General features: G+C 34.0%; 1 protein-coding gene and 1 long non-coding RNA gene across 4 annotated transcripts in view; one reads left to right on the top strand and one right to left on the bottom strand.

Moving 5' to 3' along the window:
- The window catches only part of LOC134527912 (kelch domain-containing protein 1-like), a 52,201-nt gene that overhangs the window by 19,063 nt on the left and 8,938 nt on the right, over positions 1-24,200 (top strand). Inside the window, exons 8-10 of one of the 3 annotated variants that reach the window (XR_010074313.1) lie at positions 6,170-6,330; positions 6,737-6,891; positions 7,201-10,133. Coding sequence is in view for 2 of the 3 variants with exons in the window: in XM_063360944.1 (XP_063217014.1) it covers positions 6,170-6,330; positions 14,963-14,977 (176 nt within the window). In the remaining variant the exon portion in view is untranslated. Of the gene's footprint in view, positions 1-6,169; positions 6,331-6,736; positions 6,892-7,200; positions 10,134-14,962; positions 15,249-24,200 lie in introns of those variants that run through there. The other 2 variants (XM_063360944.1, XM_063360943.1) reach the window with 2 other exon arrangements.
- On the bottom strand, positions 840-22,313 carry LOC134527913 (uncharacterized). Its single transcript, XR_010074314.1, has 3 exons — positions 21,007-22,313; positions 15,503-15,612; positions 840-1,429 (listed from the first exon to the last, which is right to left on the bottom strand). It is a non-coding gene; the product is annotated as an uncharacterized LOC134527913 (long non-coding RNA).

Raw genomic sequence — 24,200 nt, 5'->3', positions numbered from 1 at the left:
ATTTTTTTTCAGTTTCGTGGAATGTCGTAATTGTGTTACAGAAAACCTGGAAAAATTCCGTTTCATACCTGGAAAACCTGGAAAAATCTGGGAATTTCATTTACTAGATCTTTTAGACACCCTGCAAAATTCATTGTAACTATGCTCTATGACATACCATTTTTTGTGCATTATTACAGCGTGAGATGTTGGTAAAATTGAAAGAATGTGTTTGTTTACCTTTCACACAATTTAAACTTATCGCTAAGCGAAGTAACAGAAATGTACAAAAAAATACCTGGAAATGAAATCAAAGATTTCAAAAGTCAGTTTTGGGTTGAGTATTTTAAAGGAATCAAAACCATAACCAAAAAATTGGGGATCTGCACAGGCTTACAAATATGTAACCTATAATGACAATACTTGATTTCAATATGGTAGAGTTACATCTTTCAACAGTAAAAACATTTAAAACAAATTTGAAAAGAAAAAAAACCTTCTGGAAACAAGCAATGACAATGAACCTTTGGTCGTTTCTCTCTTGAGGAAGATGGGGAAGGGAAACATGGGTATTAAAAATAGCATTCTTTTCCTTTTTGGGGGAGGAAGGGCCATAAAGGAAGAAGAGGGGAAAGACGAAGGACATCAGTCATTCCTTGCGTGGCAATAAGCTGAGACACGGACCACACTTTTATTCTACTGGAGACAGTTATATGGTGCGACTCATGTTCGAGAGCAACCCTTACGGGAAATGTTAAATTTTTTTTGCCCAGAATTAAGGTTGCGACTCATGCGAAGGGACGACTCGTGCGAGTAAATACAGTAAGTTCAATTTAAATTATGAGAAAATTACAAAATAATTATGGATTTCAAAATACAGAAATTTTATTGATTTAGATGCTTACATCAATTCTCACCTCGATTTCGAGCTCAATTCCAATTCATGTGTTGTGTGACAGCTGTGTAAGTTAAGTTATTGTCTTACAGAGCCAAAAACAAAAACTAGCACATATGATTTGGGTACAAATTGTTCATTTCAGCACTATGGCTATGTCAAAATTTTATATTTTCCAAAGTATAAACTAAATTTAAAAAAAAAAGTATAAATATTCACTTTTTTTTTTAAGAAGATTAGCATTTTGACACTATCAAGGTCCAAACAATTTTTTTTTTTCCTGCAATGAGTCCTTTTATACAGGAAGATGCTGGGAGAACACAGTAACCGAGGAATAGCTGGATATTTCTTAGTTGATTTCTGCAGCGCTGGAAACTCTACTTTTCCCTTCCAAAACTGAGGCACGTTTGATGCCAATGGCAACAGATTGCCCTGAAGATGGACGTTCATTTCATCAGCTGCTGACGTCGTAGACTTGTGCCCACCAACATTGGTCTGAATCTCAAAGTAGAACTGCCACTTAGGATTGGATGGAACTGTTTCTGCTCTACATGCCTGAAATAATAATGTACGTAATATGAGATGTTCGTGGAACAAAGATTACATTCAGCATAGTTCACATCCGACTATCTAGATAAAAATATTTCCACACTTCACTCGTCATTGTATTGATTATTATCAGGTTAAAAAAAAACTTGTAGTAACCAATACATAAAATAGTTTAAAATAACTTCAGGCACATGTAGCTATATAACCATAAATCACGTCACCAACTAGAAACTGAAAATTTACCATAGAAACCTTCAAACCTACCGTATTTATGAAACACGCTGGTATGCTACGTCAACACTATACTGTTGAGTATATACAGTATTATGTAGATACACTTACCACTATGTATCTGCCTCTCGTAGTGTTGTCAATTTCCCTATGTGTGTAGTATAGCTGAATAAATAGTATTGTAGTGAATTGGGCGCCGTTGCTATACTAAACAAAGGTCTATGATATGGGTTGCGTGGAGTTAAATAAGTAAATAAAAAGATGAATTAAAATAATAATAGCTAAGTGTAATGATCAGAAGGTATGTGTCTTGCAATAGAAAACACAACACAATTTAATAACCAAATAAAAACACACAACGATAGCAAATGCACTTAACAATACTAACTCTAAACAAATAAATAAACAAAACAATAACACTTCAATTGCAATACTCTGTGATTAACTGTTTTATTATGAGTAGGGATATATTTTGCAGGTTGATAGTGACTGAATTCTGAATTGATATAGTTTATTGTGGCTTTCCTTGTTATGTTTATCTGGTTAAAAATTCCGGATATATGTAGGCACAGATTTATAGTCAATACAAAAGTTCGTTAAATTAAAAATATCCTTTACCAAAAGTTTGTGTACGAGAGACAGTTTAGTGGTCAAATTCTTCAAATTACGTAAATTACCGTAGCTCAGTTTAGTTAAAAAAAAATACGTGAAATAAATAAATATTTCTTCAATAGATAATGTTTTTACCTCGGCTATAGCTCAGGGTTTGCATGAGTTCTGCAATAGGACCACTGAGTAGAATTACACTGTAAATAACTCTGAAATAATAATTGAAATTTGCAATAATGTTCAATCATATGTCTAAAATGTCCAAAGTATGTGTGACTGACTTTGAAATAATTATAATATTCAACCGTACAATCGCGTAAAAGTCCGTACTATGGACGCTACCAAACTCAAAAATGGCTACTTTCAGCTTATAGCATAAGCCTCCATCTAATTAGTAGATAACTTATCTCTTTGCCGCCGGATCTGGTTGCAAACGCTCACGGTCGTAGTTACAACAATACCAATTAGTTTCAATACACGGAATTTACAGTATTTTACAAGATTATGTAAAATATAACAATTTATATAAGGCCGGCGTCGGTATAGGCCCTGACAAAGAGACGCCTTTTCTTACTCCCCTTTTTTTACATGACATAATTCACGGACGCATTTCCACCCACGGCGGTATGCTATTATCCAAGATAGCCTGCGGCTGTAAACACTGCAGCCAAGAACAGGTAAAATAATGTAGGTGATTAACAATCACATCTAAACAAAGTGTAAAACTATTAAACATAAAATATCTGTGGTGAGAAAAATACAAGAAGTCACAGAAGTGAAATTACAACAATTATATAAATATTAAATCAGGTTAGGTTTGATGGTATTATGGTCAGTTCAATGTTTATAGATGCTAGGCTGTAGCATGACAGTTCCGTAGTTTGATGGTCACAGTATTATATATAGAAGTGTTAAAAACATCGTAACATTAATAATAACAAAGAAGACATAAATAATAATAACACAATTAATACATATTTTATATGTTTCTGTACGTGGTACCATGTAACCATACAACGCAATTTTGGAAATAGCAAGTACACTACAATACTGCTTCGAAATGCATGATCTGGACAAACATTACATTGAATGACACTGAGCGAACCACCACTCTGTTTACGTCATGTGTGTACATTTATCTAAGATGCCAAGATGCCATGTAGTGTTTCGTTACCAAGAAGTTTGATGAATAAACTTAGCATGTTGTTATTTCAAAATATCACGATTGAAGTTAATTTTATCTTCAAATTATTTAAATTCATGGAAGAAAATACGTTAGGAAAGAAAAGGCAACAAATTGGATGTATATTACAGTGTGGAAACATGAAAACTAATTATTTTCACAACAGGCAACATGTTGTCGATGCTGTTTGTATTTTTAATATTTTAATAAATTTAAGAACATGCTACATTTATTTACTTACTAAATCTGCCTAAAATCAAACATGCTTTTTAGTATTTACACTTGTAACGTTGCAAGAACCTGTCCTCCCCAGCTTTTAGAAATATTTTTTTAAAGGAATAAATACATATTGGGTTTTCTTAATACTGCAGTATATTATCTGATTATACAGCCTTCAAGGTCACAGTGACCTAGGTTTGTAATTAGTAAAATTCTGGTAATTGATTTGAATATTTAATTATTTGTATTGATAAAAATCTTTTAACTATATTTTTACTGGTTTTTTTCCTTTTCTAGGTAGGTTGATAATCATGTAAATGTGATTTTAAAGTTTATTTCAATTAAATGTTCTTTTCATAACTATAATTTTTTGTGTCTGATTCCTGGTGTGGTTATGACATGTCTAGAATGTAAGACAGTGCTGTGGGAAAAAAAACAGAGACGTGCTGTGTCACAGCAAGGCTGAAATGATAAGATGATAATTTATCGCATCCTGTTTAAGAGAGAGACAGACGCTCACCAGGACTGTAATCCCCCAATTGTGTATTAGATTAGAAAGAGACCGAGGTGTGAGAGAAGTACAGAGACGTGAGAGTGTGAGAGAACTGGGGGAAGGCCAGCTGCATAGGGAATGACTAAATAGTAATGGTAAGAATAAGTATTGTAGCCAATAGCAAGGCAGCTTCACGGGGAAGTCCCCACCTAAGTGATTTTTTTCTGTAAGCTTGGTGATGTACTTCGTTTCGTCAGTCGTTGTTTGAACGCTGGGCCGGATATTGTCCCAGCGACTCGGCGATTGTATTGTCTTGATAAGAATAAATCACGAAATTAATTTCAAATGTTTTTATTTAAATTACATCCTTACAATTTGGAGAAATAATACCTGTAACAGTCATAGACAGTTTCTTTGAGTGTTTTTGTTTGTGCAAGGAACAGTTGTCGTCTTAGTCGGGCACGATTGTGACTTGTTACACACTGTGATCATAGTACAAATGTAATTGTCAGACTTGAACATTATTTCTGAAAATTCAAATATTCTATTGACCCTATATTTTTCATTCAAACCAATTGAGATTCTACAAGTTTATATGAAATTTAATTCTTCATATGCTTTGAATAGCTTTTCATGTTAAAAACTGTGAATTCAAAAGAAAAATAGACTGAGGAAAATAATAATGGAATTTCATTTGGGCTAAAATATGCTAAATTATAAAAGAAGTATGGAGGCTGTACAATCCTTGATATAGTCAACACTTACAGAATTGCGAGAATCGAGGAATTTACTTTGACATCCCTAAAAATAATATCGTAAAAATAATTAGGTCAAACCAAGTTCCATTGGGCAGGGCATGCTAAACCAAAACATTTTCATATTTTCAAAGATTTTATAATGATGTTTTCTTACATCTGCAGTTTGTAGATTTTTTTTAACCTGAAATTTACTTATATCTTATTATGTTACATTCTTATTGTTTAAAAGCATCACATTTTTTCACAAACACTAAAAAGTAAAATGTATCATTCAGGTACAAGTTATGCCGTGGTCTTGTGGCACATTTTTTTATGGTTCATATATTAATATTTATTTATATCTTAATGTTTAATATGTAATATCTTATGTATCCCCCTCCCCCCTTTAACAAGAATAAACCCAGAATGTTAAATTAATGAATTATATACTTTTCATTATTTGACATCATCACATTTTTTGGGGTTGAGGGAAAAGTGCTATTCTTTAACAAACTTTTGTGGAAATGAGAGAAAAAAGAAAAATTTTCATTTAGGTTTTATTTCATGGTGCAAGTTATTTCAGAAATATAAAACATTTTCCCTAAAATTTGTGATCTTCCATTCAAGGGCGCCATATATTAAAATGGTCCTGTTGTTGAAGTCTTACATTTCAAATATTAATGTATAATAGCAAAAAAATGTATTTTCTTTTAAATGGTACACTTCTTTTTTTAGAGATGATGTGCTTGGCCAAATTGCAGTGATATATACAGTGATATATGCAGTGATGTGTACACTTATGGATATATTAATTGTAACATCCTTACCTTCCTAAATACATGACTTTATCATCATGAAACATCCTTTTTCTAAAACAATTCAACCATGCCTTGTCAGGCACCAAATAAATATGAAACCATTATTCAGTTATTTGGACTTACTTAATGGACTCACCAGCATAGTTTTGGTTATTATTTTGTTTAGAAAATTTCAGTGTGTTTAATAAAATTATATTACAGTTGTTATTTATATCTCTGTATAGACTTGTATTTATTTTACACATTTTCTTTTGTTTTTGAGAAAATGTGAAAGTTAAATGTGAAAACAGTTAAATGAGAAAACAGTTAAAAGTTTATTGATTAAGTACTCTGTGTTAATAGTTGATGTCAGTTTTAGTCCGGCTGCCCCTCTGTGAGATAGCTCAGTACTGCATGAGTGAAGTGTGGCACACGTGTGCTGGAGACACCAACAGATGATTGTGGTTGGCGACTCAGGTGACTGCTGGTGCCTGAACCTGGCGACGAGGCATTGGACCCAAGTGCAGCTGGCGCACAAGAAGCCGCGGCTGTGGCACAAGGCACAGTACGTGCAGTCCTGCCAACTGCTGATGGTCGGCGGCCACAAACACAACATCCTCAACCCTATGATGAAGAAAGTGAGTTGAGCCACTGACACTCTCCTGCTCATAGCATTGACCACAGGAATCCACTGCCAGGATCGCTTTAAAACTGAACAGAGCTGTCTTCTAGCTGATCACGACAGTTTTGTCTCTACTCCCAAGCTGCACTCCAAAATTTATTGTTGAATACGTGTAATAACTCTTTACAAAAACTGAAAAATTCCTGGCCTAAATTGCTGGAAAAAAAATGTCTAGAATTATCTTTTATTTTTAACTAAGGTTTAATTTAAGCACAATATTAGGAGTATGTACATAGTTGCTTGTAAGTATTTTTTACAGGAAATCGAATATTACTATACGATGACGACATTGTGTTTCCTGTAATCAAGGTGAAGGGTTCTTCATGGTCATGATTGCCGACGTATCACTTTCATGTGGTTAGGGACACGGACTTGATCCCAGCTACCGGCAGGAGTACGCACAGTAAAATCATGCTGTCAGCAGATCTGCAAGGGATTGGCGGAGTGATGATTTACTGTGCCCACAATAGCGGAAGAATTTGATCTGCTGCCTTTTGTTTTCAAAAATATGTACAAGGTAAAATACACTTTTCTTACGTCTTTTAATGTTTTCAGAAATAGTGTGAGGTGTTGCACAAATATTTTTTTGCATAAGTTGCACAAAATAAATACTGTTTCAACCAATATCATAATAAACTATTTTTTTTTTTTAACAAAATGGCTCAGTTCATTTTGGTGTTTTGCTGTTGACATGCATTGGCATCCTCCTGGGATTGTTTATCGGGCAACTTGTTTTGAAAGTGTGATCAGTTTACAAGGTGGCATTGTTGTGTTTGTAGTTTTAGGACTTCTTTCATGACTACGTGTACTGTTTGTTTGACCGTAGGTTTTTACATTCTCATAATGGACTATGGCTCAGCATCAAACACAAGCAGTTTCACCTAACCATGTCTTGTGACCACAAGATATGCTACACCAAGATTACATGCTGCCACAGAATGGCTGCGACAGTGTTCCATAAACTGTAATTAATCTCTTTCATGTTAAAGTTGCAAGCATACAATTTTCATTGAAATGAGTAATATGGTTTGCATTTAAAAAATAAAGTATTTAGTTATGTAAGCCATTACACAACTGATCACTTAATTTTTGAATTACGAACGTGCAGGGTTTTATCATAAAATTTTTAATTTCTTTGAAAATGAAGATTAGTGCCAATACAGCAAAAATTGATGAGTTTCGGTAGAAATTGGACACTGGGGAGGGTCAAATGCTAGAAAGATGGAAATCAGTGAGTGCACCTTGAGGAAAAGATAAAAAAAATTTGATTTATAGTTTTTCTCCTTTAATTATTTTTTAAACTTCACCAGTCCAGGCGCCATGGACTATTAATTTGTGTAGAGGATTAAACAAAGGAATAATATATATATTTTTTGAAAACATATTGTTGATTTTTTTTTTTACAATTAGTAGTCATATGTTTGCTTGTTACAGGGCACCTACCATCTCAGTATCCCTTGGACGTTTCAAACGGGCTTTTACTTATGAAATTGAATTAAAGCTGGCCTAACATTGCTGACACTTGCATTCTCGATTCTACAGACCTACAAGAAAACGTATAATGAAATTTGAAATCAATTATTTATAAAAGAATGGAGTATCCAACTCACTTAACACAGAATAATAGCCAGCCACAGAATAATAGCCAGCAAAGACTTGTTGAAAGGATATTTTAAACAAAATTAATTGTCTGTTCGGAACCCAGAGCAGTGTAAAATGGCAAGAGCAATTAAATTCAATTCTGTCCACGTGGCAACATTTATGTTACTGTAAAAGATTGGTGTCTTGACAAAAAAGTTTTCTCTTAGTAAGAAGTTTAATACAGTAGAGACAGGCTTGACAGCAGTTCCAAACTGATTTTAAAGGTAATGAGCTAATGACTAATGAGTATTGACTCCGAGTAAAAACTTTGCTTGCAAGATATCTAGTGCAGTAAGAAGTGATGCCATTTCTACAGTATGCTGCTTTATTACAACAGGAATTTTTGTGCCACCGTAACATGTTATGTTAACTCAGATATATTTATAGATTGGTTGAAACATTTTGTGCATTTTGTGAAGCCATTACCTGTATAGCCAATCTTGTTCACTTATATTTCTCACTTGCAGTTTTATTCTGTCAAAAGATTTCTGACTCATATGTCTTACAAAGCTATATAATGCAGCATTTAGGTAAAGGATTTTTTGCACCTCTGAAAATGTGTTTATGCAAGTGAAGTGGAGAAGGTACTTTAAACATCCAGGAGAGGTAATAAGGCTTATTTACTTTGCAGGAATTTTTGTCAAACCATTTAATTCTGCTCAAATAAATGAGAAACTTTTGCCTCTTCATTGGGTGAAAATCAAACACTAAAGTTCCAACTAAATCTGCTGGTTCAAGCCCTGAAGCTGACAATTTGTTACCAGAAGATAAACTGACTATTTTACAAAACTTGACTTTAAAAAGAATACTTGTTAGTTTTAATTTGATTTTGCCACATTAACATTACAAATTCAAAGAAACTGAAGATTAAGAAAGGAAGAGGACTCTCACAGAAGTCAAAATAATAATCTCTTCTCCTTCAAAAAATCTCTTGGAACAAAAAAAAACCAAGAGAAGGCAAAGGCAAAAAGAGCTCTTCAAAAGGCAGAAAGGCATGTGAAAAAACATAAGGTTTACTAAGAAGAAATTGAATGCATATAAAGAAGTGAAATTTATAAATGAATACCTACATGAAACTAAAAGTTTGGCCCATAAAATAATGAATCTATTACTTGCCCAAGATTCATGATGTGAACATTGTTGCTGTTAAAACAATATTCTGTGTGGTATCTGGGACGAGTGGTGGCATGAGGGCTTTTCAACTCATGAAGTCAGTGGGCCATTCTTTTTAATTACTGCTCATGCGTACGTTTAACCTCTGTTTGAAATTTTTGTGTTTTTTATAGTTGACTGTATGTTTGTTATTTTTGTTAAATTTATTCTAATGTTTCATAGCTACTTAAATAAAAATACTTTTTAGAATATAATATAGATGTCTATTTTTTTCCTAGGATACAATTAAATGTCTACCAAGTGCATACTCCTGCCTTCCATTTACTTATTATCTCAGTGCATTGTCTCATTACTTTACCACAAAACATACATTTTAAGGCAAGTTTTTTTTTATATATAGAGGTAAATGTTCAGAAATATTGTGTAGTCAATAGTCAAAATTTAAATGTAGAAACCTTTAGAGATCTTAAGTTTTGAGGTGCTTCCTCAGTCACGTCAGATTTTTTTATATATATTTTCTTAGTTACAGATTTGAATGAAAATGGTTTTTTTTAATGTAACTATATTATTTGATTTGTCAGCATTAATGAGCTAGGAAACTCAGAAAACAAACTTTTATTAATTGCCTAATTGGCTATGATTTAATTACTCAGAGTTTTCTGTATGTTACTTGCATTACTTTTCAGTGACAGCAAATTACCTTGAGCATTCATTTTTCAACTAGACGGGCAACAAAAATAATTTGAATTGCTTTTACTACAAAAAATTTTTAGCAATAATCCTAAAAATTTTTTATGTAAAACTGAAATTATCTGACAATGGGTTGAGGCCTTATCTTAATGAAAAAAGAAAAAAATTATTATATGGTTTGCTAGTCTGATGAAGAAACATAATATCTGAAGCCGACACAATCAATATAGAATGTTTTAGCCTTGTAGGAGTTTAAAGATTAGCTCACGATAAGGAACCATAGAGAGTGGAATCAAAGTATTTTGGGGAACAGTTACCATAAAAAAAATACTGCTTATTAGTTTAACTAGTTGAATAAATAAAAATTTGATATTACATTCTTTTTATGGATATTTTTTACAAGATAGGTAAATTTACTGTCGAGTTAGGTCCAAAATTGATTATTTTTTAGTAGAGCCCTTTAAAATTGTGTCAAGCTGAAGTATGTTTTGTTAAGGTAGATACAATAAAAGGTATTAAATTTAATTAAACTTTATTATTATTTAAAATAAATTGTTGCAGAAACTTACTGATACAGGTCTTATTTTGGTAAATGTCGAAAGTAGCTTGGTACTAAGTTAGACATATTAACAAAATATTTTTTATCAGCATCTAGATTCAATACTATGTTTTTTGCTTTACTTATAAATATATGTATTTTAAGTAAAAAAAAAAAAAAAAGATACAATTTTTCCAGTCTCAAAATGACTGTAATGAATAATTTTCAAACATTGTATCATGTGTTTAATATAAACCAGATGTACAATTCGTAATAGCAATTTCTAATTTAAATAAAAGCAGTCACACATTTTATGTAGGAACATATATAAGAGATTTCACTGTAAGATGTTTGCAAAATAGTGGTACATGATTTTATGTTGTTGCACGTATCAAATATATCCAGATTTTAGAAAATACTGTTGAGTTTTGTCTGGTCGAGTACAAATAACTGGACTTTCTAGCAGATTCAGGGTAAAGCTACTCGCTTCATTCGGTTTGAGTTTTTGTTTATTTTGCCCATTCTCTGTAGTGTTTCAATGGAGGTGATTCAGAAGTACAGCCCCAGAATGTCTTTTGATAGTTCCTGGTATTTCTGCCATCACTTCAGTACCAAATATTGGCACAATTGAAAACAATTTACTTGTAATCAACCAAAAATTCATTGAAGATTTTTGGCTGACTGCATATACAACTTATGTTATAAAATTTTGTGATAAAGTAATTTCTAACTTACAATAAAAATACTTAATATGTGCAAAATACAATATTTACTTACTGTTATTACTAAACCTTTGTTTTGTGGCATGAATTTAATTAACCACAAAAATCAATAACATATTTACATTGAGTTTAAAATGTACCAATTACTATGACTAATGTTGTTTTGCCTTCTACACTTAACAGTTATTGTAATGATAGATTTTTTTGTTTAAATGGGTTTTTCATGAGTAATGGTTTTTTGCTTTTTTTATTTGAGATTTTTAAGGTTTCCTATGCATTTCTGCTGCTTCCTTTTTACTTGCCTTTATGATTAACAGTTTGATTCACACTTACAATAGAAAGTAACTTAGTTTAAATGTCATATTAAAAAAAACTGTGTAGGTGTGGCTGTGTGGGCATATGTGTGTGTGTGTGGGCATGTATGTGGGTGGGGGTGGGGGTATGTGGGCATGAGTGTGAATATGGGCATGAGCATGTGAAAGAGAGGAGCAAGCACGGAGCAAGAGAAGAATCCAAGTACATGTGTGGGTGTGACTGACTATATATGTGTGTGTGTATACACACATATATACAAAAAAACATTAGGTATTTATTTTGTATTTTAAAAATTATTTATATGTCGTCACCTAGTTATAAACATGTTTAGTGATTTTGGGGTTTCAAAACTGTTAATAGGTGATAAAAATCTAGGCTATATATAGTTTCAGAATTGGACCCCTAAGGGGGTGAAAATGGGGCAACTTACCTAGCATAAGAAAAGATAATAAACATACCAAAACTACCAATTAAAATTTTTCTTTTTTGCAGGGTTGGCTGATTTAAACCACCATGGTTTAAACCAAGTGGTTTTTTTTAATGTATTTTTAAATAGAATATCTTAATAATTTTAATTAAAGGTATAATTCCACTCTAATAACAACAATATTTTGCTCATTAATGTTTCTTGTGATTTGGGAACAAATAATTATATACTAATCAAGATCTTATAATTTAAATTATATGAATAAGTTGTAAATTATACCTATCCTAAGACTCCAGGTCTTTGATGTTATAACTTTTCCTATTCAACTTGAGTGGCATAAAGCGGGATGTTGTATAGCTTTCATTTGAACATACTGAAAACCAAAATAACTTATGTAATAAAAAAAAACTGGTCCAAACCAACCCTGCTATTTTGTGAAATTCAAACTTTAAGGGCCTTGTCTACACAGGCACACATACGGTGAGCAGAGCTTCAGGAAAAACAACGCGATTTCAAAACTACTTAAGATATCTGAGTAGAGCTGTTACGAAAAGCATTTAAGATTTTGCTGAGGGCCAAGAAGTACTTTTGATTTCGGATTAAGTTTTTAAATTAATTGTATTTTTAGAAGAGTTAAAATGGCTAAAAAGCATGTTTTCAGAGTAATTTTTAGGCGTGAAACAACCGGTACAGATTCTTGAAAGCACTTAAGGGACTTGCATTACACCTTAATCTTCATTTCACCGCCGTGGTGTCTCACAACAGCCACATCAAGTTGTGTTCATTGTGTTTAACTCACCCATTGAGTCAACATGGTAGGTAGTCGTCCACCCCTTTGGCAGTGTGCATCTGGGCGATGAGTATACTGCAGACTATGTGGCACACTACAGCACAACACTTGCTCTCCAGCACGGCAAGTTCAAACAGCTAGTGCGAGTTTGTCCTAAGCTTCGCCTCTCTGGCTCACCTCGCCTGCCAGGTCAGTACTTGCTGGCAGTACTGACAAATGGATGACTCAAAGTTTACTTTCTGATGTCTGCCGCATGGTCAGTTGGGCAGCAAGTGTCCAACTGCTAACCGCCCGAGCGAGTGCCGTACTCGTCTCGCTGGTTCGGGTATCTCGTACTACTGCTTCTTGGTTCCGGACATCTCATTTGGCTACTCTGTTGTACAAAGTGTCTTGTTTGGTTGTGCTGTGTTCAAAGTTATAAACTGATCTGATCTGATCTGATCTGCTGTGAACGAGGTTCTGATATAGTTTGCTGTGGTAGCAGACTGCAGCCTGCTCTTTATGCTCCCCGGCTGGCTGACATCATTTAATTCTGGAACCTTTTTCCTTGTTCTTGCTAATAAGACTCTAAGTCTATTCTCCCATGGTCCCCTACCCACGCGGCACACCGTAAGTTCACTGGCCTGCATTCATAGTGCTAGTTTTTGCCCTTGGAAAGGGGTGTAACTGGCATACACCCTGATACACATACATATTTTACTCAGCTTATATCCATCTTCTCTTTTTATGTTATTTAAAGTGTTTGATTATTTTTAGAGGTTTTCTGACTATCATGTTCATGTAATTCTTTATTTGCAATAATATTAAATTTTTTTGAAATCTACTCTGTGTTTGGTAATGGGTGAATGTTGTGCACAATGGACAACTGATGGTTCTTTGTTTGTAGTCCCTGACGTGTTTTTTGATTCGTGTAGTTACTTGTCTGTCTGTCTGTCCTATGTAAAGCAGACCACAAGATCATGGTACTTGGTAGATTCCAGCAAGTTTTTCGAATGCAGTTTTATTCTTTAGTGAGAGTAGACAGGTTTATAGTTTTCTTCAAGGATTTGTTTTGTGTATATATTTTGATTCTTCAAAAGTCAGGCTAGATGATTGGTGGCTCATTTTATTTATCGGAGCTCTGCTATATTATTAAATAGGTCTGCAGTTTTTGTAGCATTTATTTTGTTAACTTGCTGTATATATTTATTTTTGTATTTAGTGGGCAGAATTTCAATGGTGAGAAGTTTCAATTTTTAGCTTAGTTTTTAGTGTCTACAGACTTCTTGAACTATGTTGACCAGGGTGGACATGACTGTTTTTGTCTGTGTGGGTGTGCGATACATGCTGCGGCCCAGTTTTCCATCTGGTCTTTTGGAGACCAGCACATCCATGAAAAGTTGTTTATCTCTCTTTTTCCAATTACATAGTTAACTCAACATCAGGTCGAAAAAAGTTAATAGGCCAAATAAAAGATTCTGATTTAAAAAAAAAGGCTTTCCAGTTAAAGGATTTTCTTCAAAAAATTTTAAAATCCCCATCCTACACCAAATTATTTTTTTACTGTGACTACAAATATCCTTTTTATGGATTCTTAATTTTTACTGCACAATCTTGGAAAACAGTTCATAATAAATCCAAACTTGCTTTACTTTTTAAGCTGGTAATTTTGACTATTTATAATCTAAAAAAAATTGTTCTACGCTAACCATGCAAGTAATTTTAAAAGATGGCTCATTTAAGCAAGATTCGGAAATGGTACACCACTGAACACTTAATAAAAAAAAATATATTTTTTTTTTGTTCCCATACTGAGATAATATATACATACCTCATATTTAAAAGCTCAAATATTGAATTCAGTTTGTTTCTGTGAGACTGGCAGTAAGAAGGTTATTTTCATGGGAGTGTTTATGAGGTTATTTTCCTGTATGTATAACTTATTTGCATTATAAATTATTACATTATTATTTAATATGTAGTTAAAATTAATAAATTAGAACAAACATTCAGCATATTTATTGATTTTTATTATTAATTAAAATTTATCTAGATTATTTTACTAAATTAAATAATTAATTTTATACACATGTTAATTATATATACACTACTGAGTTAGAGTCAGACAGACATTGAAATTCAAAATTAATCTAAGAATTCATTGAAATTATTTTATTAAATTAAAGTAAATGGTAAAACTATTTGGTACTGGCCTCAGTGCATGTAATCACAGTATTTAGTAATTTGGTTTGTGTTTTTTTTTTATTCAGAACCGTCATCAGTTGGCCTGTTGACTGTTCTTGGCTTGAGGTTGAGTTCTGGGATATCAGTTTATGTTACGCCCCCAAACCTCATGGGCTGTTGCGCGTGCAGATGACTGCTGGGTAATGGAGTTGCCAAGACCTGCGGGCCACGCGTGGCGGGAGCTGGCTCTGCCGTACGACCACGGGGAGCCGCGTTGCGACCACAGGGCGTGTGTGACCCCTCGCGGGGAACTGTACGTTCACTCGGGCCTCACCCAGCCCTACTACTGCACTGCTCTCAAGCTGCAAGTAAAGCTCCCGTTTTGAGGTGTTTCGTGTGAAGTGTGTAATGTGCCCTGGGTTGTTGTGTTAGTTGGTTTAAGACGTGTGTGATGTGCTGTATGTTTTTTTCATTTTGTTGTGTGTGAATATTATTTATTTGTAATCTACATGTTATTGTGAGGTGCACATTGTTTTGGGTTTTTGTGTGTGTGCGCGTGCTGGGGTGGGGGAGGAGGGTTCAGTGCTTGTGAACACACACGTATGTACATTTACAACTGTTAAGTTAACATTTTCATTTACTAGAAATGATAACATATTTTCTTTCTTATTGCTGGGATTTTTATATTTACAGTAACTGCTTTGTGTTCAATTTAACACTTTGACAAACCTTTCATAAGTGTTCCTTTTCTTCCTGCTCTGTACGGTTTGCACACGTGCCGTCATTCACCTTGCATAGGCATGATGAGTTTTGTTCATCCATCGAATGTGTGAAAATTGCTAGAAAACAGTGAACCATCAACACCTATCATCACAATCTCTGACATAAAAATAGTAAAAATGTATAATAAAAATTAGGTTTTTTTTCCCTAGTTTCTATTAACTGCAAGTGAGCCACATGAAATTTTGCATATAGAGTATGAAAACTCAGTTCTCTGTATTACCTGCTTGTTAGACAGTTAATGTTTTGTTTGTGAAAATTTTCTTGTAAACAGTTAAACAATGTTTTTTCCGATGCAATCTACCTACTAGACAAAATCGGAATAATATTTTTGCACAGTTTTTACTTCGATATTTTTTTTTAGTTTCTTAATTTTAAAGTTTTTATTTTTAATGAAAACAAAATGGTGTGTTATAATACAACTATAGTTTTTTTACTTAAAAAGTTCAATTTTCTGTTTACAGTTATTAAAAAATTTGGTTTGACATCATATACCAGGTAGGTGGGTATAGGTTAGATCTAGCAAAGGGGCTATGTTGCAGCCCAATTTCATGGTAAATTTAGTGTCAATTGTTATTTATATCTACATATCTTGATTATAGCTGTAACTGGAGCACACCTGAATTTAGATTATTACTATTTCATTACTAAAAATCACAATATATTAGTGTCATGTCTGTTGGTATATTTTATTTAATCCTACATATTTTGTTTCCATTTTATATCAGTTATCTCTTTATCTTAACTCTCAGCATTTTCAGCTGTGGTAATGTTCACTGATAAAATTTAACATTTTCAGTAACAAAAAAAATCTCGCAGTGCAGGAGCTCAATCTTTGGCTAATTTTAATTAATTTATGTAGTCAATTTTGCACAGATTATGTAGTTTTAGCCAAAACAAAACTGCAAAGTAAATAAATATATCAACATTTCATTGCTTAATAACTTCACAATTTGGTTTACCAGGCATGACAAGTGTTGCTGATTTTTTTGCTAATTTTTTTGTGTGAAAATACTTGTGTATATTTGTTTTTGGGATTTTAATATTACCTGTAATAAATAAACTTTTGAAATACAGTAGAACCTATCATATCCGACCATAGTGAGACCGAGCCATGGTTGAAACGGCCAAAAGGTCGGATATCCGTAGGAGCAAAAAAACGCCTTTCCCAGCTATACAGTATGTACAGTAACACAACTTTATTTGTAAAAATGTTGCTGTATACATTTTAAACATTTACTGTTGTTAAATTATAAATCAGAAGATGAATACAATGTAAGCATACCTTATTTAAAGAATTTAGTAATGGATTTTTGTTTCAGTATTGTCAATCTTGATTTTGCGGAAGTGTCCCTCCACTTTTTTGCCCACAATACATCCATTGGGGTTGCTTCTGGATGTTGCTCGATGTATTTCAGTGCAACTCCAAAGGTGTCCTTAGCAGCAGAATGACTCACTACGTTGTCACTGGCTGTTTCGTCTTCATCCGAGTCGATTTCTTCCTCGGCTTTGTTCTGCACAACAGCAATGATTTGGTCATCGTTGAGATCTTCATTGGTAATTTCCGAAACATCAGCCTCAACAAGCCACTCTTCTACATCTGTCATCTGGAGATCACGCTGAAACACTTGTAGATTTTGTAATGTTTCTGTTGTGTCTGTCTCAAGTTCTGTTTCTGTCGAGGTCGGCTCATGATCAGTCTCAGGTTCTTCTTGTTTCAATGATAGCCAAAATTTTTTTCCAAGCCCTCTGAAGGGTGCTTTCATTAATTTCATCCCAAGCTGCAGCAACGGTGTAGATAGCGTCTTTAATGTTTAAATTTTTCATTTCCTCAAAAAGGTTACATCCTTCTGTTTTGTCCTACAGAGAGCCGACATATTTTCTTCTGTATCTTCTCTTTAACCACTCAATGACGCCCTGATCTATGGGTTGTATTAAAAGTGTCACATGGGGCGGTAAAAATATAGCCTTGATGTTTCCTTTCTTTAGTTCACATTCAGAGGGGTGACTGGGAGCATTATCTTAGAGCAAAACAGCACGAGCAGGTAAGTTTTTAGACTTTAAATGTTTGTTTACTGCAGGGACAATTCATCGAAAAACCACTCCTTAAACAATGCAGCATCCATCCAAGCAGATGATTGATTCCGATAGTAAACTGTAAGTGTTGCCATGTTTAGATTTTGAAATGCTCTTGGCTTCTTGGATTTTCCTATGATGAACAATGGAATTTTATGGCATCCGTTGGCATTGCTACAAGTTGTAATTGTGAGTCTGTCTTTAGCAAGCTTTGTTCCTAACACAGGTTTTTTTTTTTAGCAGCAAGGGTGGTTTTTGGAAGCATTTTGTAATTTAGGCCCATTTCGTCTACATTGTAGACTTGTTCAGGTAAAAGATTCTGTTCTGTAACCAACTGCTGAAATTTTTGTACAAATTCTTCAGCAGCATAATTATCAGCTGAGAGTTTTCTCCCCGCTATTATACCATGTCATATGCTATGACGCAACTTCCATTTATGAAGCCACCCTTCGCTAGCGCAAAACATTTTTAGATCACCTCCCAACTTTTCATATAATTTTCTGGCTTTTTCCTTTATGATAGGGCCTGACAAAGTTGTTCCTTTGCGCCTTTCCTGACAAAACCATACCCATAACTCTTCATCCATAAGTTCAAGTTTTGGTTATTTCAACTTTTTTCTACTTTTTAACGCATGAACTGTCTGAACAGTCATTGAGTACGCTTCCAAATCTTTACGGTTCTTTTACCAATCTTTTACCATAGCCACCCCTACACCCAAGTGAGAAGCTAGCTTAATAACAGACTCACCTTGGTAAAATCTTTGTAACACATCAAGTTTTTGTTTGAGAGAAACACAAATATGTTTACGTTTTTGAGTTACCACTGTCACACATGTAACCCCACCATTAAGCTATGCGTAGTCGTGAATAAACACAAACAGTATTGACGTTAAAAAACATAGAACAGTACAAGATTATAGTACGAGCACATTCTACACCAACAATCACGGCGGAACTGACAGTTTACGACACGAAAACATGTAGATGCGTCACTTTTTCAAGTCTGAACAGACTCGCCAACCACGGAGACTAGGTCGGATATCCGGAGGAGTTGGTTGTGGGAAGGTCGGATATGAGGGGTTCTACTGTATTGCTATTTTATTTTTTGTGTAAGAGAGTTTGTAAATAATACTTTTGGGCAACATAGTTGGTAACATTAGAAATTCTTATTAAGGTTCTGTAATTGAGGGTTCAAGTAGTTTCAATTTTGGTTCTTGCTCGACCTACCAAAAAATTGATTTATGAAGCATTTTTGAGATGTTCCTTTTGTAATTTTGTAATTTTATAAATTTAGGAATATATTGTTTATACTTCTGGACAACTTATTTCTTCTGGTTATCACTGAAACTTGGGATGAGTCCAACTTTAAAAAAGAACAAATTGGTCTGCCATCTGCTTCCAATTTATTTGACACTGCCTAAATTTATATTCTCTCATGCAAATAACAATCTTTAAGTCTAAAGTCTCAAATGATTTTTATTTCTTCAGAAATTTGACTGTAATGGACTGCAATATGAACTATTTATTTGGGCACACTGCACTTTGCATGAGTGTGGCTAAACAATGTAAGGTACAACCAGAACATTTTTTGAAGGAAACGAATAAACTAACTTGGTGCTTGTTCCACCTTTCAATGCCACTGAAATCTCAGTCCCACAAAGAAAAAGTCTTTATCTTGAAACCAAAGTATAGGTGCAAAAAAAGGCACAATATAATTTTGCAGCACCACCACATTTGCATACTTAAAAGCAATAGCAGTTTCCTTTTAAATAAGTAGCGATTAAGATAAATATAGCTTCTGTCCGCAAAATTTAATTTACGCCATACAATGCTTGCACACACCACAGAACCAGAAGATTTCTTCTCTGTAAAATGTTTATTCCCGTAATGCGAAAAATAAATAAATTGAATTGCTGTGACTCATGGTATGTTGCATTGCCAGGTCTGAACGTCTTAGCTTCCGTAGAAAATGTTGGGAAGCTCCCAACATGCAGCACCGATGTAATTAGGCGCTGCACACCAGCGTCAGTTTCCATTTTTTCACGCTGTGGTGTCCACCAAGGCTCACTCGATCATGTCGCCCCACCACAAACAATGCCAACTGCCCACGCTGCTAAGTTTTTTCAACACACCACAGCACACTGGCACTATTTCTTGTTGCACATGTAAAACCAAATTTCCCTACAGTACCAAGATTCCTATGTTTGTTGTAAAGTTAAATCCAACTAAGATTTCACAATGACTTAAATAAATGCAAAGATTATATTATATGATTGAAAGTAAATTTAAAAAATTAGATTTTTAAAGCATTTTTTAGATTAAAGGTAACTGACAAAAAATATTTAATAATTCAAAATAATTTTTAATAGCCAATTTGCCAACAGTAGAAATAAATACACTATTCCAGAAATGATAAATGTAAAAATACATTGTTTGAGTTCTACTTCTTAGGTGCTTTATGAAAAAATGATGAGAGTGAATTGTTACTATGTGTGTGCATAGTATAAATGAGAAAAAAGCTTGAGGCGCTTTGTGCCATATTTTTTGTATATTAAGCGCCCCATGCTTTTTTCTCATTTATACTAGTATTGCTTATATACTATTGTCATAAATTAAATTTTAAAATTATTTTTTACTTATTAGTTTGATAATCTTTAAAAGCATGTTTCTTTAGTTTTTTAAACTATATTTATTTTTAACTTTTTAGTTTGATATTCTTTAAAAGCATGTTTTTTTAGTTTTTTAAACTATATTTATGTATAATTATAATTATCATAGGGAAATGAGTTACCGACACTACCTATTACCATCTGAGATAACTATTTGGAGTTGCAACGTAACAAAGAAATGGTAAAGTCTCTCCGAATCATTTACAGTTAGATGTATGGATATAATCTTAGAATTTACCGGGGAAAAAAAAAAAAACTTTTTTTTTCGGTGTGGCCGGGAGTAGAACCCACGATCGCTGAATCCGAAAGCTGACGTCACAGAAGTCGCGCGCCTTAGACCGCTCGGCTAACGAACATAATGAAATTAGTGGGACATTTTATAGTGATGAGTAGAGACACGGAAATTTCGCGAATCGCGATATCGCGAAATAACACCGCAATTTACCTTAATTCGCGACAAAACACCGAAATCGCACAGCATCGAGAAATAAAACTGATAATAATGAATTAGACCACCCATGCAAGACATCGCGAAAAACAAGTAAACACGACGTTGACGGCACATCGCCATTTTTCTAAGTTTCAACATGGCCGCTTTGTAGAAATGAAAGTAAATAATGATTTACAGTATTCCCGTCACGTAATCATTACAATTTGAAACGAAAGCAGTAATTGCAATCATAAACTAATTAAAAAGAGAAAAATGTACCTGAGCATCAACACAAAGTTAATAAAAAATACCGGCGATGTTTTCAACACAATATAGCTGCCATGATTTTCAACCCGCTGTATTTACACATTAATCTTGTAGAGAAATATAAAATTGTAATTCTTCTTTTCATGTTGAACAGTTAACAACCTCATGCTTTCAACTACGTTTGACTGGCTTGGCAACCTACTCGTTAGAGCTGTAGGTGTAGCAAACCGTATGTATTCGGTACTGACTGAGTAACGGGTGCGCCATCTAGTATCGAGTAACGAAACGTTACACACGGCTGGATTTCGTTACTCACATTTTTCGTATGTTTTACGCATGCGCGCGCATATTCGATGAATTTACGTTACAAAGAACGATGTTTGTTTATTAAGTATAATATGGAAATTTGTCGTCCAAGTTTTTTACTGTTTATAAGAAAGTATTTTTTACAAATTAGAAATATGTATGTTTTTGTTATTTATTATCGCGTATTTTCACGTTTTTTGTTGTTTTTATCTTAAAAGAGATAATATAATAAAACCGCTCTAATGAGATTTAATTGTTTCTTGGTTAACAAAAACTGTTAATTATCAAATATTGTTAATTGTTTATATTCTATTTATTATTATTTACGTGACGTCATACTGTACGCGTACGCAATACGACTCGATTCGTTGCTGCAACATAACATTGCATGTTATGCGGTATCAGAAGTAACGAGTAACGTAGCGACACGATAGTAACGAGTACTAATTGTTATAGTAACGAATACATACGGGTACACTTTTTTTCGTTACTTTTACACCTCTACTACTCGTAAACATGAACACATGGCACTACGCCGATTGATAAGCAAAATCAGTGACCTTTAACTGCCGTAACTACACTTCTCAGCAAATGCAATACGACCGCAGAGCAAGTGAATACGGCGTCAACGGGACAAAGAACAGCAGCAAGAAATATTAAAAGAATACTAAGTTGAGACATGCCGTGCCGAGGCAGCGCGCTAGGCGACACCGGGCCGTGCCGAGGCAGCGCGCTAGGCGACACTGGGCCGTGCCGAGGCAGCGCGCTAGGCGGCACCGGGCCGTGCCGAGCTGTTTCAAGCCTACAATTTTTATTTGCCAATAGTGTTGACTTTAGAGTGCAGTATACGAGTATACGCCGTGCCACTATTATTTAGCCAAGCAAAACTTGTAGGTCATAAAACCATTCTCAAAAGTTAAAGTAAACATGAAAAACCAAAACAGCGAAATAAAACCGAAATTTGATTTTTTCAAAACGAAATTTAAGGAAAAATAAAACCATTTTTACGGGACTCTAGTGATGAGCCACTCACTCTTAGTCGAAAGAGTTACAGACGGACAGACAAACAAACATACAGGTGAAGCTAATAAAAAGCATGTAAAAATTGTGCATATTCTTTTAAAATGTATACTTCAGTGATTGATATTGAATACTGGTTCATAAGTTAAACCATTTATTTACTATTAATATTAGTGATATAAATTGTGTATATAAACTTTTTCAATTGGTTTTTTATAACTTATAAGTGAAGTTATGTTCCTCTTTGTATAATTATTTTCATTATACACCAATCTCTCAGCACATCTTCAAATTGCATGAATTCATTTTACTGTCCCAGTCTGTAAATTTCAGTTACCACGAAATGGTCACAGGCAAAAATAAAGTTGGGTATGACTCCACAAAGTCTGCTTCAACTCGGTAAACAACAGATGTTCTGTGGCATACAGTTAGCCATACAAGGGGGAAAGAGATGTACGCACAGGTCTGACTACACTACTGGCTGTTGTACAAACATCAGCTATGGCAAGTTCAGTTGCGGCTATGGTGTGTAAAGGACAAAATGTTCTTATGTACGCGCATACGCCGTCGGGCCGTACCGTTGTCGCCCGGCCTCAGACCGGGCAGTGATAAACTTCAGTCTAGCCAGTGGCAGGGAACTCGCACTCACAAACACAAAGCAGTCGTCTGCTGGTAACTGTACGTACGTAAGCATCTGCATTTGGAATTGTATTGGAATCATGGTTTCCAAGTAAGAGCGTAATGCATCGTGTTCAAGAATTTGAGACAAAACTAGAAGTATTACGGCGTGCAGAATGTCATGAAGGCCACACTTATGTTGGTCGCACTTTAGTTTTAAGCAAGTCAACTGTGTGCACAATCGTACGAAATAAGGACTCTGCCAAACATTTATATAAATCTGATGCTGTTGGTTGTACTAGCGGGAATATATTTGACCTTAGATACCGGAACAGAAATGAACAGGTAATTCGCATGGCAAAGGTTGTTAAATGAATGGTTCAATGAAAAAATAAATATCACAGGCTTTACAGGATTGATGGGAACCAAGCAGTGATATGCGAATAAGCACTTTATTTTTTGAAAAATTAAAATGTAAATATCTGGACAGTATGTAATACTGGTTTCACTGCCAGTAAAGGATGGTTTGGAAAGTTCGTGTAAAGGTACGTGACTTGAGTTGAAGGTCACGCCCGGGTGTGCAAGCCAACCAGCTGACTGATGATCTATCTCCCGTTATGAGGTGTCATATTTGACATACAAAGGATTCGATGGTAGGCTTATAAAGATAAATGGTGTGATGTATTTATCGTGTTTGTCTACGGATTTGTATTACGTAAAGAATATTTCCTTTCACATTTTGGAACACATTAAGTAAATTAGCCTTGTTATTTATGGAGGGAGACTAATTCTTCAGAATATGCAATTTCAAATAACACAAACAATTTTAGGAACCCATTAGTCACGTCAAGTGAGGGATTGGTTTAAATGATAAATAATTACATTTTTTAATACATAACTAAAGTTAATCAATTAGAATATAAATTTTGCATATTTATTGATTTTTATTATTTATTAAAATTTATCTCTATGATTTTACTAAATTAAATAACTATTTTTATACTATATATTAATATTGAATACAAGTATTTATTAAAAAATGTTATTTGATTGAATATATATTTTACCAAATGTATTCATAGATCATTCCAGTCCTTTTATTATTTTATTTCTGTCAGTTATTTGCATGCAAAACTGAAGTTAAATTATTACTATGCCAAGTATAACTTCTAAAATGCATACATAAGTACATACACACTTTTTTTTTAGTATAAAACCAATTTAAAACGATTTAAATGTGGCTTAATGCCATAAGCTACAAA

The sequence above is a fragment of the Bacillus rossius genome, chromosome 1 (genome assembly GCF_032445375.1).
Source record: "Bacillus rossius redtenbacheri isolate Brsri chromosome 1, Brsri_v3, whole genome shotgun sequence".
NCBI classification, from domain to species: Eukaryota; Metazoa; Arthropoda; class Insecta; order Phasmatodea; family Bacillidae; genus Bacillus; species Bacillus rossius.
Note: the sequence above shows the minus strand (reverse complement) of the source record. Positions and strands in the feature narration are given on the sequence as shown.